This window comes from Fundulus heteroclitus, chromosome 6 (assembly GCF_011125445.2).
Source record: "Fundulus heteroclitus isolate FHET01 chromosome 6, MU-UCD_Fhet_4.1, whole genome shotgun sequence".
Lineage (NCBI taxonomy): Eukaryota > Metazoa > Chordata > Actinopteri > Cyprinodontiformes > Fundulidae > Fundulus > Fundulus heteroclitus.
In genome coordinates, this window is record NC_046366.1 from 32,974,734 (window position 1) to 32,995,635 (window position 20,902).

Below are 20,902 nucleotides of genomic sequence, written 5' to 3' on the forward strand. Positions count from 1 at the left end.
GCTGTCGTGTTCCCGCAGGTCCATGTACAAACCGGGGAAATGACAACCAGATACAAAAACAACAAACCTACGAAACACATAGCTACATGACATCCTAAAAAACTGTAAAATAATGTTTTTGTTGTTGTTGTTGTTTTCCTTAGAGGGTGTTCTCATGTGAAGTTGAAAGAGTAAAGTTAAAATGGCGGACGTGAAGTAGCTACTTCAACCCCCAACTTAGAGCAATAAAAGTATATAAAAACGATTTTTTTTTTTTTTACAAAGAGGTGACATAGATAAAATTTATTAGCTTGTTAAAAGATAATTCCAAATGAAAGTTTTATCTGTGTAAATATTCCAACTTGATTCATTTTATTTTGGTTGACATGCTTTCCTCAGCAGTGGGATTTCTCGGCTAACAGTTTATTGACTATCCTGCAAACACAATTCGTAAATTTCACGCAAATTAAATGTAGACGAAACTGGAATGCAGTCATTTGATATTTCTGTTTGAAAAAGTATTTGAAAATAAGTACTGATCATATGTTTAATGTAAAACATTTAAAAAAAAACACATTTTAGGAACTTTGTCTATTCAGGCAGCTAGTTAGCTTAGCTTAGCTACCTAGCTAGTTCTACAGTTCTCATCCCAGGCTATCATAAAATTAATATAAAAAAGACAGATTATTTTTATTTAATATGTTTTCTTTTTTAAATGGCAAAATGGAGATGCAGCTACCACTTTAAAAACATTAGTTGCATTCCCACAGCGAACAGCTAAAGTACAGCACTAATTTAACTTGAAGATGCTGTTGTTACTAATATTGTGAAAGACAAATAGTTCAGGGCTAAACATAGGATAGGCTGAAGCAGCTCACATTTTTGGATGGATGGCTGGTCGGCTGGCTGGTGAATGGATGGATGGCTGCATAGATGGATGAATGGATGGATGGATGGTGGGAGAGATGGATAGATGATGTATGTATGGATGGAGGGAGGGAGGGATAGATGAAGGAAGGATGGATCGTGAGCTGTATGAATGGATGAATGGGTGGATGGATGGAGGAAAGGATAAATGGAGGAACGGAAGGAAAGATGATGGAGGGATCGAGGGAGGGATGGATGGATGGATGGATGGATGGATGGATGGATGGATGGATGGATGGATGGATGGATGGATGGATGGTGAGCTGTATGAATGGATGGATGGATGGATGGATGGATGGATGGATGGATGGATGGATCGTGAGCTATATGAATGCATGGATGGATGGATGGATGGATGGATGGATGGATGGATGGATGGATGGATGGATGGTGAGCTGTATGAATGGATTGATTGGTTGGATGGATGGATGGATGGATGGATGGTGAGCTGTATGAATGGATGGATGGATGGATGGATGGATGGATGGATGGATCGTGAGCTATATGAATGCATGGATGGATGGATGGATGGATGGATGGATGGATGGATGGATGGATGGATGGTGAGCTGTATGAATGGATTGATTGGTTGGATGGATGGATGGATGGATGGATGGATGGTGAGCTGTATGAATGGATGGATGGATGGATGGATGGATGGATGGATGGATGGATGGATGGATGGATGGATGGTGAGCTGTATGAATGGATGGATGGATGGATGGATGGATGGATGGATGGATGGATGGATGGATGGATGGATCGTGAGCTATATGAATGCATGGATGGATGGATGGATGGATGGATGGATGGATGGATGGATGGATGGATGGATGGTGAGCTGTATGAATGGATGGATGGATGGATGGATGGATGGATGGATGGATGGATGGATGGATGGATGGATCGTGAGCTGTATGAATGGATGGATGGATAGATGGGTGAATAGGTGAATGGTTGGACGTTTGCGCTTTAATTGTGTATTTAATTGGTGGCTGTCAATGAACCGCGTGTTCTGCAGTGAGCGGGTTTAAGTCTGCAGACAGAAGGAGTTTTATTTTGAAAGTCCGCCCCGGCGCTGTGAGGGCGTGTGAGGGCAGCTTCACGTCCCCGCCGCGTTTCATCGGCAGCCAGGACGCTCAGACCGAAGGAAGGAAGGAAGGAAGGAAGGTTCGGTGGAGAGGAAACCTGAGGACATGCGGCGTCCTCTGCAAACTTGTCGCCAACCGAACCGCGCCGGAGCCGAAAGAGCCGCGGAGATGTGAAGACTGGAGTGAACAGAGGAGGAGGAGAGTCGTTCACTCCTATTGATCCATTACCGAGGTATTCATTCAGGCCTGATTTTAACATCTCATTTCATGTAAAAAAGAAAAGAAAAAGAAAAAATATGTTTAGGGGGCTGTTTTATCCAGAAAATGGCACCGTTTAAATAACTTGCAACAGGATAAACTCTATATCGGCTTTATTATAGGGTTATTATGACCGATCTCATTGTAATTAGGATTAACTAAGTAATAAACTGGAGGGGGAAACTACTTTATCCAGGAGGAATCAGTGCGTTCAGAGCTCCCACAGGAAGGTAGTTAGTTAATACCCAGCACATTTAACACAGTCAGGAGGGGGGATTTGCTCCAGCAACTCTCCGGCAGTGGGAACCACTTCACTGTGGTCTCCATTCAGGCGAGGGCAGCTGGTCCTCATCATTCATCCTAGTATATAAAAGCCAACTTTACCTCCTTCTCTGGGATCTTTAAACAAGTTAAAACCTGTCACAGTTTAGACAAACACACTCATGTTGCTGCTTTACTTAATTTATCTGTCAGTGTCAGAGAATAAACCTTACTGAGTAAAACCTTCTCTAGCTTTTGCTTCCTAGCTGACAGACTTTCTTTTAACAGTTTAAAAAAAAATGCTTGTTTTGGGAAAATAGCTCAAGAAAGAGGAAATTGGAGAAGGACGCAAGAGAAAGCGTCAACACCTCATGACACTACCTGCAGCAGATGAACGCTATCCGAGAGTCGTGTCTTTGGTGAAATGTGATCGAATCAGCAACGACTCGATTTTCTTCACGTGGATTTTGCAACAGGCCTGAAGTTTGACCTCAGTGCAAACAATAACTTTCCAGTTAAAACCACAATTATGTAGAAAAGTTCAGGAAGCGTAAGTTTTCTCAGCAGCAGTCTCCACTGCTGCCTGACTCCCTGCAAAAGTATTCATACCGCTAGAATCCGTCATCCATTGATCCCTGTTCCTCCACGCAGCATGATGCTGCCACCACCGTGTTTCTTTGTCAAGACGTGTGTTTATCAGGATGATGTAGAGTACCTGGCAGTGTTGTAGTCAAGTTACTATGCCTCGAGTCCGAGTCCAGGTTCGAGTCTCCAGTGTTCAAGTCCGAGTCAAGTCCAAGTCATTAAAAAAAAAAATCCGAGTCAAGTCCGAGTCGAGTCACTATTGATCCAAGTCGAGTCCAAGTTCTGCAGTGAAAATTAACGTTCGTTGTAGGAACATGCCGTGACGTGTGATGTATGACATGAAGCAGTAACATTCCATTGCACTGATAATTTAGATATTAAAATCATACACCAAATGATATTCTAATGACATATTAAAATTATAGCCTAATGATATAAAAAAAAAGTCGAGTCTTTTTCTCAATTTCCGAGTCAGAATGATCTGAATGTAGGAGTCCGAGTCCAAGTTCGAGTAATCAGTGCTCAAGTCCAAGTCAAGTCACGAGTCTCTAAATTTAGCTAATGACTCGGACTCGAGTTTGAGTCTCGGGCTCGAGTACTACAACACTGGTACCTGGTTTATGTTTGACACATCCGCAAGCTCCACACAACCGTGTTACGTCATTTTGGCTACCACGCTGTAGGAAAATTTCTAAAATACGGTGAACAAGCAAGCGCTCCTTCGGGCTGAGGCTCGTAAATATAGAAATCTTAATAATTCGGCTCATAAAGATCACCGTGATCTACAAATTGTTAGGAATTCCTAGACAGACATCATTGCTCTCACTCTTGGATGAACGTAAGAGGCTTTGAAAATGTTGGAAGCAACTGTGTTTTGTACTTTTATGTGTAGTTGGGGTGTAGTACGTTTGGCGTAGGAGCACAACGCTGCCCTCTAGAGTCTAGGAGAATAGTGCTACTTTGGAGCAAAAGCCGCACGGAGCATAAATGCTGCAGACGTTGTGTCCGTTAGGGCTGGGCGATATGGATTAAAAAATAAATCTCCGATTTTATCATACCAAATCCGATTAATCGATTTTTTCCTCCTTTTTGTTTCATAAAAAGAAGATTAAAGAAATTATTTTAAAACCTTGCTTTTTATGTCAAGCATTTCGTCAGAGAGTTGACCTGAATTCAAAGTGCAACTAAAAACAAGCTGTGAAACATGCTTGTAAAACAAGATGGCAGCCGTGCCATTATAAACAATGAAAATATAACAAAACATTTGCTGCTAGTGGTATTACACATTGAGCTAAGAACAGGCTTCACTGCACTTGTGAACTTCAAACTAAGTTAAAAAAAAGTAAATAAGTAAATGAAGTGCCTCGTATTATGGTAAAAAAAAAGTTTCCACTTAAAATATTTTGACAATAATTTTGCCTAAACATATATTCAGCATCACATGCTGTTCTCTTCATGGAAACCCAATGAGTGTATTGGCAAAATAAAATCCAGATTTTCCAAAAATGAAATCTTAAAGAATTATAAATTCGAATTAATCGATTAAATCGATTTATCGCCCAGCCCTAGTGTCCGTACATCTCATTTCTGCACTGAACGTACGTGCGTCAAGTATAAAGGTTGCTTTTTGCTTGACCTTGGCATTGTTAGGAATTGTCCTAAATGTGCATGGAGAGGTAACTTTCGGGGGCGTGGTAGCAAAAATGACGTAATACGGCTGCACGGACCTCACGGATGTGTCGAGCATAAACCCGCCTTTAACCAGCCACAGTCTTGCATGTAGGCGATGAAGTTTAAAAGTTTGGCACCTTCTCCCGGGTATTTGCTGTCTCCCCTACACGGCCTGTTGCAAACAGTAAGCTGGGCTTTTCATGGTTTTCTAAATTTATTCTTCCATCATTAATGACAGGTTCGTAGAGTGCATGACTGATAGCTGACATGTCAACACATTCTCACACCTGTAGGCCTCTGCATCTCCTCTTGCATACTTCCATATGGACAGTCGTGCTCCGTAACAAGTTTATCATCCCTTTCACCACAGAAAAGAGGAAAACCTCTGCGTTGACAGCGTCAAAGTATATTAATTCATGTTTATAATGGAGCTCTGTGTGTCAACAGGACTTTTACCCTGTTGACATTTTTGTAAAACAGTTATACAACAGAACCAACGAGGGGAAGGTAGTGCAAATGAGGAAACTAGAGAAACCTGTTGTAAAGTTGTACATTTTTCTGCATCATCTCAGTTGTCTCACAGTTAAATCTACAGCATAACACAACAAGACACTGATTCCCTTCTTGAATATGTTTTTGAGAAGGGTTTTCAATCTAGCTGCATAATTCTACCGACCGATGAATGAGTTTTGTTGAAACTCTTTGCCCCACAGACCAAACTGACCCGTTGCTGCTCTCTCTCTACCACAGCTAATACTTTCATGGCTCTTTAGTAGCGTTATAACCCAGCTCCAGCTTCATAAAGGCTTCAGAGGGAACTCCTCCTGAGAGCTGCAGCTCTCGCTCCAACAGACGGATGTGTTTCAGATCAGAGCTTCGGCCAAGTTGGCCAGTGAATCCTGAATGTGGTTTTATGATCTGCACTCGGTCCTCCAGCGATGGCATGCTTGTTTGAAACTGTGCCTCCACTTCCCTTGCCTTTTTTTTTTTTTCTTCTTCTTTGCTGGAAACGCTGCTGTGTTGTTGTGTTTCATTTTGGGTTTTGTGTTCCCTGTAGGAGCCCCCGCTGTAACGATGCGGGCAGCTTTAACGGTGCTGACCGTTTTCCTCAGCTTGGACTTCCTGTCAGCTCAGTCCAAATCAGACGTGCGAAACAACAGCAACACTCAGACCGGTGCCGCGGGGCAGAAGACAAAGAGTCAGCCGCACATCATCTTCGTCCTGATTGACGATCAAGTGAGTCTCTGAAAAAGACAAACAACAAGGAATTATATTTAGTTTAGATACAAAGTTCAACCCTTCCAAGTACTCAGACATTCAGGTTTCTGTAGGCTCCTCATTCCAAGGAGCCATACTTGAAGGACATATTTATTTATTTTAAACATGGTCTTGATAGTCTGCACAATATGGCAATGACAAGGGACTTCTTGTATGGAGTATTTCGGCGGCTACTAACAGTGTTGAACCAGTTCACCCTTGACTTTGTTTGCATTCAAAGTTTTTATGAAAGATTATCACGTCCAGCTGGTACATTAGTTGTTATTTTGGTGTTTTTTACGCTTTGTATTTGCTCAGTTTGTTAGTAAATAAAACCCTTCGTGTATATTCATGATAACAACGGACATTGCGCATGAGCAACAGGGGATAAAACAAAGAAGCGGCTAACGGCTATTAGCATCTCCCAGCGAAACAATTCAGAATGGTCCAAGATCCAGAGAAAGAAATGCAAAAGAATATATGATTCCAAGAAGGAAAAGACAGGAATACACCAACCTTAGTAACTTTAAGAGCCCCATATCAAAATTTTTACTCAAGTCAGTCATCTCTGTGGTCACATCTGAGCCTTGGCAGGCTTAGTGTCCGCTTCAGTGAACACCAACGTTCGTACTGTATTCCCAGCGACATTCCCTTTTGGAATAATATTTTTTTATGGTCCATTCAGCATTGTTTTGCTGGGGGACGCTAATAGCCGTTAGCCACTTCCTTTTTTTTTATCCCCTGCTCCAAACGCGCAGTGTTGTACTTCCTGTTATTAAAAATAAACACGCAAGGCTTTATTTACTAATAAATTGAGCAAAAACAAAGTGTAAAATACCAAAAATAATAAACTAATAATCCAGCAGGACATGATAATCTTTCATAAAAACTTTGTATGCAACCAGAATGAGCTACTAACGTATAAAGTAAAGGAAAAGGGTCAAATAATGTGGCTATGTACCTTTAACGGCTTTGGTGCTTTGTGCTTCACGCTGTCACGTTTGCTGGGAGACAGACGTTACACTGAGGTAAGGGCAGGAACACTCGGTTAAGGCCACTCACTTCCAGCCTTAAGGGCTTTGTAGACTTGGAAGGATGCAGCCCCTGAATTTCGACACAGCACAGGTCTGGTCGTCTATTCAGTTCACCCTGCTAGCAGACCACAAGATGCTAGAAGAAGTCTCCAAAAAAAAAATAAAAAAAATCCTAAAATTTCATCGTAGGAATGCAGCAGGTGTTTGCTACAATGAATGTAAAAATGTCTCCCTATACAATCCAAACAAGATGGCAAAAGCTGAACTTTTATGGAAGAATTGCGAGGAGAAAACCTTTAGCTCTATGGGGGAAAAAAACATGAAGGACAGAATAAAGTTGGTCACTGGTAACACAGGCAACGACTTCTGAAAAAAATTTGTGTGGACAAATTAGTCTATAACCTAATTATTTGGACTCCATGACATGATTGGCATTAACCAAATATAGCATCCAGGAAAAGAAACTCTAACTGTGAAGCACAGAGGTGGAACCGTCATGATTTGAGGTGGCAGAACCAGCTCACCATGATAGAATGCACCAGGCATCCGGTATAAGAAGGTGTTTGAGGAAAATATGAAGGCATCTTTGAAATATTAAAGCTGAAGCAGAACTGGACCCTAGTACATGACAGTGACCCAAAACATACCAGTAAATCCACCAGGGACCGACTGAGAGTAACGAAATGGAAACTCCTGGGCCTAGTCAAAGCCCAGATCTTAATCTGATGTAATAAATCAAGGTACTTTGATACAGGATTTTCTCTAAGTTGAAGATTTGAAAAATGTACCAGAAAACTTCCCCAGATCTGATTAAACTTGTCATTCAGGCCCTGATAGAAGCTCAAATAACCAATTGGGTCTTTTGTCTCTTTGTTAGCAGCAACCTGAGCCTGCAAAAAATACATTTCTTTTACTACATCTCTAGAAGATCCCAAAGACGACGTTGTTTGGTACAGAAACATTAAAAAAAAAAGCACCAACAAGGGGATTGTTAGCTGGTGACTTGGCATTCAGCAGATGATCGAATGGAGGATGATGCATTGGTTGTGTCAGGTCTTTGGAGGAGAGCCGAAGTAGATGTAAAAGATTAAACACTGCTCAGATATGAGAGGGTAAACTGTTCCAGTGTTTTGTATCAGTCACTGCAAAGGCCTGATCAAATTTGTGTTTGAAATTTGGATCGGTGTTCATGTTTTTTTAAGGACCTGTTAAAAGACGAGGCACTGGACTATGTTTATGACAACGTTGAGTACCCAATCTAAGCAGACTGACGTACGATAAAATATACCAGACATGGTTTTACTTTATTTTAAAAAGGGGGTTTGGAAGCAAATACAAACAAATGAGATGTTGTTTTAAACGTTTCCATGGCACTACATAGATATAAATCTATATCCTGACTGAAGAAGTCAATAAAACGTTGTTGGGGTCACATTAGGGAGCTAACCTTAGACACGAACCACAAACAAAAGACATGAAACATTGAAAAGTGAACAAATTGGATAAAAACTCAAGAGAGTAAAGTGTTGAAGTTGATGTAGCTATGACAGAGGAATGAAGCAGACATCAATCTGTGACAGGGCTTCAACGACATCGGTTACCACAACCCCACCATCAAGACCCCAACGCTGGACAAACTGGCGGCGGAGGGCGTGATACTGGAAAACTACTATGTTCAACCCATCTGTACTCCATCACGAAGCCAACTCATTACCGGCAGGTATACGCACCACTTTAATGATCTGAGTGGGCCATTTACAACGGATTATATTAGCACTTAATTCCTTAAGGCTCGTTCTGCTGTCCAATAGGCACTGAAATTATCTTTACCTTGGGACAGGTTATCTTTTTCATTTTTAATCAGTATGTTGGATGACTTTATTTTTATATTACCCTCCTGCTTGTTATTGTTTTCTATATCTGTATATCCATGTCATATTGATGTTTAGGTAGAATAAAAACACAATCAACAAATGATCTACTCAAATTAATTCATTGCCGTTTTACCTTAAAGGGTCTTAAATTTGTATTCTCTCAGATGACCAGCAGGAGGGGTCATCAAAAAAATGTGTCCATGAAAATAAACGTTTTCATAAAAGATTTCTTTATACTGTAGTTGTTTGCTTCTTTTTGTTGGTAGTTTACACCCTGAGCTATATAATACACTGGAGTGCTGATTTTGCCAAAAAACTGAAGTCACTGGCCGCCATCTTGCTACTCCCTACTCTCACAGAATCCCACAGGATTTGGTTGCAACAACAAGAAGTTTTCTGGCTGTGTGAAAACTTTTCACAGTTAATTCTACAGTCAGTGGATGTACTAACACTATCAACTACTAGGAAATTAGGTGCTGAAATATTTTACATGTTATTTATACTAAATATATATATATGTATATATAAGTATGTGTATATGTATATATATATGTATACACATATGTAAATATATGTTTTTGTATATTGTTATTTATATATTTATAAATGTTAAACATATATATTTAAATGAATAAAATGCAAAATATTTCAGCACATGACTTTCTCAGTACTTGGTATTTTTAGAACATAACATAAAAGTATATGGCATTTGACATTTTAAAAGTCTTAAGCCCCCCCTGAACATGAGAAAATCCTTGTTATTCGATGCTATAGCGCACATATTCCCTAGTTACTGGGGGGAAATAGGGAGTACCAATATGGCGGCTGGTGGCTTCAAAGTGACTCGTTCAAACAGACGGTGATTAGCACTCCAGTGTATTATATAGCTCAGTGAGTCTCAATCACTTCTTCGAGGTTAATGTGAAAGTCTGACGGAGAGGATGTAGTGACATCTAGTGGCTCAAATATCAAACTGCAGCTTGATCAATCTGACCCAAGAGCAACGTCATCGTCGTCATAAATAAAAAGGTGTTTATTTCCAGCTGTGAAATAAAATGTAAAGTGTTCTGGAGAAATTCATGCAGGGGATTAAACATATTTTATGTATCTTACACATGTCTAGCCAAATGTTGGTGTAATTAAGTTACGTGTTATGAGTATTTATTTATTTATTTTTCATCCAACTGTTGTTTGTCACTAACACCTGAGTTGCTTTAATGTCTAACAGATGTTTTATAAAAACCGAGCAAACAACAGCTAGCGGTCGAGTCTCTAATTAAAACGTTAAATCGTTTGTGTGACCGTGCAGCCGATGATGAACGTTGTTGTATCCGCGAGGGATAACGGCAGGTCTTGTTTCCTTTGAGATATCAGATCCACACAGGATTGCAGCACTCTATTATCAGACCCAGACAGCCGAGCTGTTTGCCCTCACACATGGACACCCTCCCTGAAAGGCTCCGCCAGGCCGGATACGCCACACACATGGTGGGGAAGTGGCACCTGGGCTTCTACAGGTGAGACGGAGCATCTGCAGGTGTTCTCTGTGTGCTGCTACTGAACAAATAACATACAGGTACACATTTCTGTAGGGACCCTATGTGTATCAAGTAAGTAGGATTTGAGCCTGGTATTGGATATACGCATTTGTTAGCGGTTCAGTTTAAAATGTTTTCTGACATATTAAGGCAGTGTGCTAACAATGACTACTGACAAGTTTAAAGAGATAATTGTAGTAGGGGCTTGTAGATATTGGCATTAACTCTACGTGGGCCTCCTAATTTTATTCTGCTTTGGAAACCACGTGCATTATTGTGACTAAAAAACGCTTCTCAGTCATGCTGCTGTCACGCCATTTCATAAATTGCCATGTAAACTTGTGTTTGGAAAAAGGCAAACTTTTTACTTGTCTTGCTAAAATTAATATGAAATTATGTCCACTGCTTTTCTTGGGGGAGGTTAGTGTGGTTGGTGCCATGATTTGGTATTCTTGGGGACAGAAATACAGAGACAAAGTATAAAGCCCTTAATAATCAAACTCCATCATATATCAGAGCTCTGATTACCCCGTATGTTCCTAACAGAGCACTTCGCTCTCAGACTGCAGGTCTGCTGGTGGTTCCTAGAGTCTCTAAAAGTAGAATGGGAGGCAGATCCTTTAGCTATCAGGCTCCTCTCCTGTGGAACCAACTCCCAGTTTTGGTCCGTGAGGCAGACACCCTGTCTATTTTTAAGACTAATCTTAAAACTTTCCTTTTTGACAAAACTTATAGTTAGAGCGGCTCATGTTACCCTGAGATACCTCTATAGTTATGCTGCTATAGGCTTAGGCTGCTGGAGGACATCAGGGTCTATTTTTCTCACTCTTCTCATTGCTTGTTGTTATTTCAACTTTTAACTTTTTTGTTCTCTGTTTTTTTTTTTCTTCATAGTAGGTACACCTGGTCTGGCGTTCTGTTAGCTGTGACATCATCCAGGGGAGTCAGATCATCCACTATTACCATCTAACATAGAACAGATTCCTAGATCAATGTATGCTTCTGAGCTTTCTGTGTCTCTGCTCTGTCTTCTCTAACCCCCAGTGGGTCGAGGCAGATGAGCGTTCACACTGAGCCTGGTTCTGGTTCTGCTGGAGGTTTTCCTCCCTGTTGAAGGGGAGTTTTCCTCTCCATTGTCGCCTCATGCATGCTCAGTATGAGGGATTGCTGCAAAGCCATGAACACATGTACATGTACATGAAGACATGTACCTTGAATTGGTACTATGTATATAAAATCTAATTGATTTGAATTATAGTTTATTGCCTTATATAATAGCTGAGTTCCTTAGTGGCCTTTATTTTTTTTTAAAAACTTTAAAATCTAGTTAGAGATGCACCTTTCGAGTTTTGAGATCTGACCTTCCAGGTACTAGTTTCTATCTAAGGACGGTAACATCCAGAAAATCACATGTGAAAACTTTGTTTTTTTCTAACAGTTAAACATAAATAAAAACCGAACATAAAAGAAAAAAGGTGCAGGTGGTCCTGTTCTTAAATCCAACAGAAACTAAAGAGCTACCAGGGCACATTATCATCAACACTCTTCAGTGTGGAAGTTGTGACTGTGGGAAGAGGACTCAGATTTATGTAGTTTCAGTATCGGTGAGGTGTTTGAAGATAAAGCAGCATAAAGCAGATGAAACTGTAACTAATAAATAAAACTACAAAGAAAATTGGGAGGGAGACGTCATCAGAAAACAGGATTTTATCGGTCATGTACTACGCTGGATGAAGAAATGTTGGCAGCCATTTGGAGATCTCAGAGTCAAGGCGGCTCTGGGCGGGGTCCTTTCTCGAGGCTAACTTTGCCAGATGACTCTTTCGGTTTAAACTGTTCCTAAAACGTGATCTGTGGAACAATTTTACTTACGTGACAGTAAATCAGAGCTTTTTCCTATCAAGTATTAAGTTGCACTTAACAGTTATTCGTCTAAACAAATCTTATTGAAAAAAAGTTTTGTGATAAGTTGTACTTATATGCTTAGTGGTCAACAAAAATAAAGAAAAATGTTCAAGAGCTACAGTCAAATATCTTATGGTCTTATAAAGGAGGTGATACTCTACTTGTTTGTAGTTTGGTTGAATTTGTACAGATTATAGGACAGAGTTGTCAGAAGATTTTTTACTGTTTGTTTTGCAGATTTCCAGCAATGCAAAGAGACACATCTTAGTAACCAGCTTGTGTTTTCAAGAAAGTTTTATTTTTTTAAGAAATAAGAATTCCTTTATTGTCCTGCAAAGGGGAAATTACTGTACACATTTGGCACAGACATTTAAAATTGCAGCTTGACCTGAAAGTTTACACACTGTTGTACAAAACATAAGAGGAAATCAGAAGTAGATCAAATTTGGATTGCTGTGTCGACACATTACCAAATCAGAGATTGGAATATGGGCACATAATCTCTGATTGGTGCATCTCTAATTACTAGATTATCATAATTTATGCATGAAAACATTAATCCTTTGTGGCACTTATTTATTTTCTTATGTTTTCTAATAATGTAAAGCACTTTGAAGTGTCTTGTTGCTGAAATTTGCCCTACAAATAAATGTACTTTACCACCTGTCCTTAATCTGGGGAAATAAAAGAGTTTTGGCATGGCCTAGTCAAAGTCCTGACTTTTATCCCAATTGAGATGCCTTTAAACAGGCCATTCTTGCTCAAAAGCGGGTAAATACTTTATCTGATTGGCCAGTAGAACAGTTGGTTACCATGATGCCTTGCTGATCACTCGTGATGAAACCTGAGGTCCGTCTCCCTTTGATGTTCTGTTTAATATGCCAAAATCTGCTTTATTTGTATCTTCAAAACAAGAGTCACAGTTTTATTGCATAGAATTTAATAGTTGTGATGACAGTAAATTAGTTATTTAATTAGATCTTTCTTTTATGATGATGAGCGTTCACACTGAGCCTGGTTCTGGTTCTGCTGGAGGTTCTCCTCCCTGTTAAAGGGGAGTTTTCCTCTCCACTGTCACTTCATGCATGCTCAGTATGAGGGATTGCTGCAAAGCTATCAACAATGCAGACGACTGCATAGTGTTTAATATTTGTGATGACAGTAAATTAGTTGTTATTTAATTAGACCTTTCTTTTATTAAAGAGCAGTAGAAAAAGCTGCCCAACTCTGATGCTAAGTTTACTTTCTTCTACTTTCTTCTACTCAGGAAGGCCTGTCTGCCCACCAGAAAAGGCTTTGACACCTTCTTTGGTTCCCTAACAGGAAGCGTGGATTATTACAGGTTACCAGAAATTTACTTTCTCACTGCAGAAATAAATAAATCCATCGTTTGCGTGTGCGAGGGGTTAGTTTCCCTCCGCCTACGTTTACCCCCTGCGTCTGTGTCTCAGCTATAGGTCTTGTGACGGGCCCGGTTTGTGCGGCTACGATCTCCATGACAACGAGAGTGTAGCGTGGGGCCAGGAGGGGAAATACTCCACGACGCTGTTCACGCAGAGAGCCCGAAAAATCCTGGAGAGTCACAACCCGACGGCCCGGCCGCTCTTCCTGCTGCTCTCCCTACAGGTATCGTTCTGATGGGGGGGGGGAGCAGGTTACCTCTGCTTCTTTAGGTGGTGCCCGCAGAGCCTGGTGGAGAATTAGTTTATGCTTGGATGGAAGCCCACAGAGTTCGCTGAAGAATTTCTCTGGCTGTTTCCGAACATCTGAAAGCGATTTCAGGAATTGTTTTTCCACACTGAAACAGCCGCGTAATTACAACCAGACACAGGAAGAGTACTTTAAACTTACACTTGTTAATTTTATGATTTATCGTCCCTTCCCCCGGCGGATGCCTTGAGAAGCTGACATCTTGACAAGAGTCTTGAGCAACCTTGCTTTTTTTTTTTTTGCTGTGGCCAAACGTGTAAATTAAAAAGTACGAGTTACTTTCGCTCCAGGCGGTTCACACTCCTCTGCAGCCTCCGAAGTCCTACATCTATCCCTACCGGGACATGGCCAATGTGGCCAGGAGGAAGTTCGCTGCCATGGTGTCCACGGTGGACGAGGCGGTCCGAAACGTCACCTACGCCCTCAGGAAGTACGGCTACTACAGGAACAGCGTGATCATCTACTCCACCGATAACGGAGCCCAGCCTTTCATAGGAGGGAGCAACTGGCCGCTACGAGGGAAGAAGGTAAATATACCTTCATCTGGAGGTTTATATTTTACTATGTTGGGGGTAGACGTGGGCAGGGTACCGATATAGAGGTAGAAGGAGGTTTTAAAATATTAAGCTGCTGACTGCACGCTCTAACGCAGGGGGTCCCAAAGCGGGGGTCTGGGCCCCATGGGGGGGGTCGCTTAGACAGCACCTGGGGTTCCTGACTTCACAATGGCAGAGAAATACTTGTTTCAATACAGGAAATTTATACCTTTAAATTGTGGAGTCGGGGGGGGGGGGGGGGAGGTTCTGGAAAATATACGACTTTTCAATATCGGAGAACATCTGAGTTTCTTACTCGCAAATTTGTGTAATTCATTTAATTTAGAGTTTTTTTGTGGAAATTAACTCTCCCACATCCAATAATTCATTTTTAAAAATTCTACAATGACCCAAATACACTTTTTGGGGAGGACAATTACAGAAACAAAGTAATAACATAATATATTGAACCGTCGTCCCCCCCGTCACAGGCTGAGATGTTGGGAATATTTCCTCTAATGTAGCCGGTAACCCAACTAATTCATTAGCTAACGAACTTGTTATATTAGTCTATAAAGATGAGATAGATAAAATAAATAACAGCAAGCACATTTAATTGCTACTAGATTAAGTTTAGCTGGTGTTTATTCTGTATTTCTTAGAAATCCAAAATGGCAACAAATCCATGTTATATATGCCGTAATTAAAACTGTTATAATGAGTTATGTGTCAGTATCTTCCAGGTGTGGCTGAGTCTGGAAAAATCTAACTTTTTTTCCAGATTTTAGTCCCAATCTCAGTAATATGTTTACCCTTCCTTATTTCTTTCCTTGTACCCTACCATCCTTCTAAGTGTCCTTCCTTTTGTCATATTTTCTGCCTTGTGTCTTTCATTAATTATTGCATCCTTTTTGTCTCCTTACATGGTTTTTGTCCTATTTTCCTTCCTACCTGGTGTAATTTGTTGCTGCACCGTCTCCCTACTTCTTTCTTTGCTTGCATCCTATATCAACTTTCTTTAATTCCTTCCTTGTGCACTTCCTTCTGTCTATCCTTGTGCACTTCCTTCCTCCTTTCCTTCTTTGTGTCCTTTTCACTTTAGCATACCACTTTATTTCTAAAGCACTTAAGAAAACCCCAGCCGACGAAAGCGTGGTACAAAAAAAAAGAAAAGAGAGCAGGAATAAGTAAACAACTATATATTATTGCATGTTGTTTGTAGTCATACTTTATTATATCTTAACCTACTGCAATGTTTTATCCTATGATTTTTTTTTTTTTTTCATGTATGGCACTTTGAATCGTCTGGTTACTGAAAACTGCTTTAAAAATAAACTAACCTTGCATTGGGAGCTATAGAAAATATAAAATTGTACAGGTACATACAAAAGCCTAAAGGAATAAGACACAGATGTCACAGATGTGTTGACATCTGCAGGTTTTTAAAGGAGTCTCAGAAAGAGACGGAGCCTGCTTGACTTCCAGCTGCAGCTCGTTCCATGTTTTAGGAGCCAAAACTGTCGGATGAATTTATAAAACGTCTTCGGGACGGTCAGGGCCTCTGGTTTGCTGATCTAATAACACGTGATGGTGTGTGAGGGTGAAGCTTCTCAGACAAATAAGAAAGGGGCGAGACTTAAAAGCGACTCAAATGGATTTGAAACTGAACGGGTTACTCTGAAACCCAGACTCATGCGCTCTGGTTTAGTTCTTCCAGTTATATAGCAGCCTTTCATCCTTGTGTCCTTCCAGCTTCTTCCCTTGTATCCTACCTCCCTTCCTCCCCATTTCCCTTCTTTCCTTTCGTCCTACTGCTTTTTCCCTACCTCTCTGTTCTTCCTTCTTTCCTTCCTTCCAAGTACCCTCCAGGTGAACTTTAGTGTTTTTCTTAAAACTTTCCTTTTTGACAAAGCTTACACTTAGAGTGGCTTAGGTTACCCTGAACTATCTCTATAGTTGTGCTGCTATAGGCTTTGGCTGCTGGAGGACATCAGGGTCTATTTTTCTCACTCTGCTGAATTCTCCTACTGTTCTCCAATTTGCATTATTTGTTGTTATTTCAGCTTTTAACTTTTTGTTCTCTCTCTTTTTTCCTCTTCATAGAAGGTACACCTGGTCTGCCGTTCTGTTAGCTGTGACATCATCAGGGGAGGCAGATCATCCACTATTACCATCTAACATAGAAAGTACTCCTGGGTCAATGTGAGCTTCTGAGCTTTCTGTGTCTCTGCTCTGTCTTCTCTAAGCCCCAGTGGGTCGAGGCAGAGGAGCGTTCACACTGAGCCTGGTTCTGGTTCTGCTGGAGGTTCTCCTCCCTGTTAAAGGGGAGTTTTCCTCTCCACTGTCGCCTCATGCATGCTCAGTATAAGGGATTGCTGCAAAGCCATCAACAATGCAGACGACTGTCCACTGTGGCTCTACGCTCTTTCAGGAGGAGTGAATGCTGCTTGGAGAGACTTGATGCAACCTGCTGGGTTTCCTTAGAGAGGAAACTTTCTGACCAACCTGGAGGATCTGATTGAATTTGAGTTTGAAAAGTGCCTTGAGATGACGTGTTGTGAATTGGCGCTATATAAATAAAACTTAATTGAATTTTAAAGGACAGAGAACTCTGGAAAGACGATTCTGGTCACCTGACAAAGGAACCCACCTTTAATTTTTCCTAACTTGAAACTGAAGAAATTCTTACTTTACAAGCTTCTGCGTTACATTAACGCACAGTCTACTGCATGTATATTATTTCTGTATATATATTGATTTTATTCAATTTTACTTTATTTTATTGTATTCTTATTTCTGTCTGCACCATCATCACCAAGTCAAATTCCTTGTATGTGCAAACCTACTTGGCGATTAAACTTGATTCTGATTCTGATTTTGAGTTGAACTGGAATACGGCAATAAATGTTTTGCGGATTCTCCGCCTGTCTGCTTGTTTCTAACAGCATCTGGTAAGGGAACCGATCTCTGTGCGGTACGAGTCCCCAGAGACGGCAGCTAAACGCAGTGGTTTGTTTTGCAGGGCACCTATTGGGAGGGCGGAGTCCGTGGAGTGGCGTTTGTCCACAGTCCTCTGCTGAAACGAAGGAGGCGGGTCTCTAAAGCTCTGCTGCACATCACCGACTGGTTCCCCACCCTGGTGGGGCTGGCCGGGGGTAACATAAGCCAGGTCAGTCATGCAACATTCAAGGAGGAGGGGTTTTTGTCGGTAAATGCATGTCCTGTTTGTAATTTAGTGCCTGATTTTTTTTTCTCCTGTAGTTTATTTTAAAGGTTTTTAGGCCCTTTCACTTCGTGCAAATTTAGTTTTGCTTAATGTCCCTAAAGCTTCAGAAACATGAGAGTAAAAGTGTCCTGATTGCATCAACCTTCACTGAAGCTTAAATAAATACAAACCAGAGAAAATAGTTTATTTCTTAGGAATTCGGGAGTGTTTTTCCTGCACAAACCTTCGCCTCTGCGCGTTTGTGGCTCAGAGCCAGGGTCTGGACGGGTTCGACGTTTGGACCACCATCAGTGAGGGGACGGAGTCTCCGCGTACAGAGGTTCTCCACAACATCGACCCGCTGCACAAAACCGAGAGCTGGGACGACCGGCCCAGGAAGACGCCGTCTGCAGGTGAAACCGGCGGCAAAAAACGTCTCAGTTTGCTTCCTATGATGCTGTTTTCCTGCTTCATTTTCGTTTCCTTTGGTTTGGCAGCGAGTCCATCCAGAGGAACGGGGTTTAAAAAGCCAAAGAAGCAGAAGAAGGTTCTGAAGAAGCAGAAACCGAATAAAAAGTCCGGATTTAAGTTGAAAAGCACCAAGAGACCTCAGCTGTTCTCCCGTCCCGCGCCAAAGTCTAAAAAATCCAAGCCTGGGACCAAACTGAAGCTGAAGTCTGGCCCAAAATCAAAGCCGGCACCAAAAGCCCGACAGCAGCCCAGGCTCTACAGCGAACCAAAGATCCAGTCCAGCGGCTCCCCGTCAGCATCCGGCGCTTACCGCCAGATCTCCAAGTCCAAATCCAAGAGGACCACGTCGCAGAACCACAACCTGTCTCAGTCCAGACCAGCTCAGACCAAATCAAAGAAAAAGCTCAGAGAGCAGTTGAAGCCTGGGTCCAAGCAGACGTTCCTCCAGAACCAGAACACATCCCAGTCTGGGACCCCGGCGCCCAGCCTTCAGTCCACACCGTCTCCGTTGTGGGACGCGTCTGTGCAGGCCGCCATCCGGGTCGGAGACTGGAAGCTGCTGACGGGAGATCCGGGTCACGGAGACTGGGTTCCTCTTCAGGTACCGTGAGAACTTCTTAAAAAATCTTCCGTCTGACGTTTTCAAAACCAGCTAAACCCGTCCTAAACGTTTGATCCGCAGATGCTTCCCACGCTTCCGGGTCGCTGGTGGAACCTGGAACGTTCCTCCGCGCCTCCCCGCAAGTCGGCCGCCCACAGAAACATCTGGCTCTTCAACATCACCGCCGACCCGTTCGAAAGGCGGGACCTGGCCGACCAGAGGCCGGACGTGGTCCAGCAGCTGCTGGCCCGGCTCGCCTACTACAACCAGACGGCGGTGCCGGTTTACTTCCCGCCCGACGATCCCCGGGCCAACCCCAGCCGACACGGAGAGGCCTGGGTGCCCTGGGCGGACCAAGAGGAGGAGGGAAAATACCAGGGAGTTTATAAGAAAGGGAGGAGCGGCAAGAAGAAGAGGAAGAAGAAGAAGTGCCCGCTGTGCAAGCTCAAGTCGTTCTTTCTGAAACTGAACACGGGGATGATGTCCAACGGCATCTGAGACTGGGAAAATAATATCCGACACTGTTTTGTAGCTTTTATTCAAGCTGTGTAGACCCTTAAAGGCTCCACTTATATAATTGGGACTTATACAGTGACTTGTTTCAGGTATAAAACAGAATATCATCAAAAAAGGTTATTTCTTCTTCTGTAAATCAATTCAAAATGTGAAAGTGAGTGACGGATTTCAAACATTTGTTTCCGTTAATTATGGCGATTATGGCTCAAACACTAATAAAGACACCACAAAAATTCCAGTTCCTCAGAAAATGTGAATATTACATAAAAACCATAAAAGGTATTTTTACAGCAGGAATGTCAGCCTACTGAAAAGTACTTCCATGCAATGCTTCACTTGCTTCCGCCATCTATAGAAACATGGTGTTATACATAATTTCCAGAAATTAATGTACCGCCAAATGGACGCACAGGAGATTTGGTGAAGGTGTGAAGACTTTTTGATCACGTTTCACCGTCAAGAACAAAACGTAGATTTAACCTGCGTGAAAAAAACAGGCAAAGTCCAAAGAAAAGCTTTAAAGGAACCTTCAGACAGCGTGGAGGACTGTGGATGTCAAAAATCTGGTTACTTGGAAGCAAATTATAAGGAAAATAATTTGATTATTTATACCACGTTTTAAAAATCTGGTGTCAAAGCTCATCGAGGACCTCAGATAGTACTAAATTTGGTGTTTTTCATTAAATATCAACACCATTATAAATATTCTCAGCTGCGTTTTAATTCAGATAGTTGTTTTTTTTCAGTTTTCAGGAAGTAGGGCAATATATTGTGATTTTAAAAAAAAAGAGATATAAGATGAGACACTATATATTGTTTATATTGAGATTTTCTATGTCGCGTTAAGTATTATACGTTTATGTATTCAGGTAGGTTAATTTTCACATTTATCCACATCTGTTTGTTTAAAAAAAATGTGCATTGGAGACATTTGGGATGAAGCTTTGATTCAGCGATGCCTTTTTATAATTACTTTATGAAAAGAAAAACATATCTTAGTGAATATATTGGCATTTAGCCTAAAAATATGCAGATATTGTTTATGTGGCCCAGCCCTATCGGGAACCCATAATTATTATAACTTTAATGACATTTTGTAATATCAAAACTGTAGAAATTGCTCATATAATAGTGTAGGAAGATCGGTTGAACAGTGCAGGATAAAACTCTTTATAAAGCGCCTTATAAAACTCTAAAACTTTATGATAAAATTATACCAAATGAATTTATACAGCACAAGCTCATGATAAAATGGAATCAAAAGCTCTATAGAGAAAAAAAAAATTATCTAATTGAAATCTGACAATATTCAGCTTTAGAGCCACTATCCACCAACCTAACCATTTTAATTTAGTAAATAGATTTACTCCTGCTGGTGGTGAAAGATGGCGGCGCGGTGACTAGCCAAATCCTGGCCTGGGGTCTTTCTGCATGGAGTTTTGCATGAATTGGTGTTCTCCAGGTACTCTAAATTCATCCTACA

At 41.3% G+C, this 20,902-nt stretch overlaps 1 protein-coding gene across 2 annotated transcripts; it reads left to right on the forward strand.

Moving 5' to 3' along the window:
* Nucleotides 1-2,009: 2,009 nt before the first annotated feature.
* On the forward strand, nucleotides 2,010-19,657 carry LOC105930939 (arylsulfatase I). Of its 2 annotated transcripts, XM_021319927.2 has the most exons (11): nucleotides 2,010-2,229; nucleotides 5,830-6,008; nucleotides 8,644-8,783; nucleotides 10,305-10,454; nucleotides 13,648-13,722; nucleotides 13,832-14,006; nucleotides 14,381-14,617; nucleotides 17,649-17,795; nucleotides 18,103-18,244; nucleotides 18,329-18,903; nucleotides 18,985-19,657. In XM_021319927.2, exons 2-11 carry the CDS (start codon nucleotides 5,847-5,849, stop codon nucleotides 19,399-19,401), a joined length of 2,220 nt encoding a protein of 739 aa, XP_021175602.2. In that variant the 5' UTR covers nucleotides 2,010-2,229; nucleotides 5,830-5,846; the 3' UTR covers nucleotides 19,402-19,657. The 2 variants fall into 2 exon arrangements, with proteins under 2 accessions (XP_021175602.2, XP_021175603.2); XM_021319928.2 differs by lacking the exons at nucleotides 2,010-2,229; nucleotides 5,830-6,008 and having other exon boundaries at nucleotides 8,700-8,783; nucleotides 10,312-10,454.
* The last annotated feature ends 1,245 nt before the right edge of the window (nucleotides 19,658-20,902 follow it).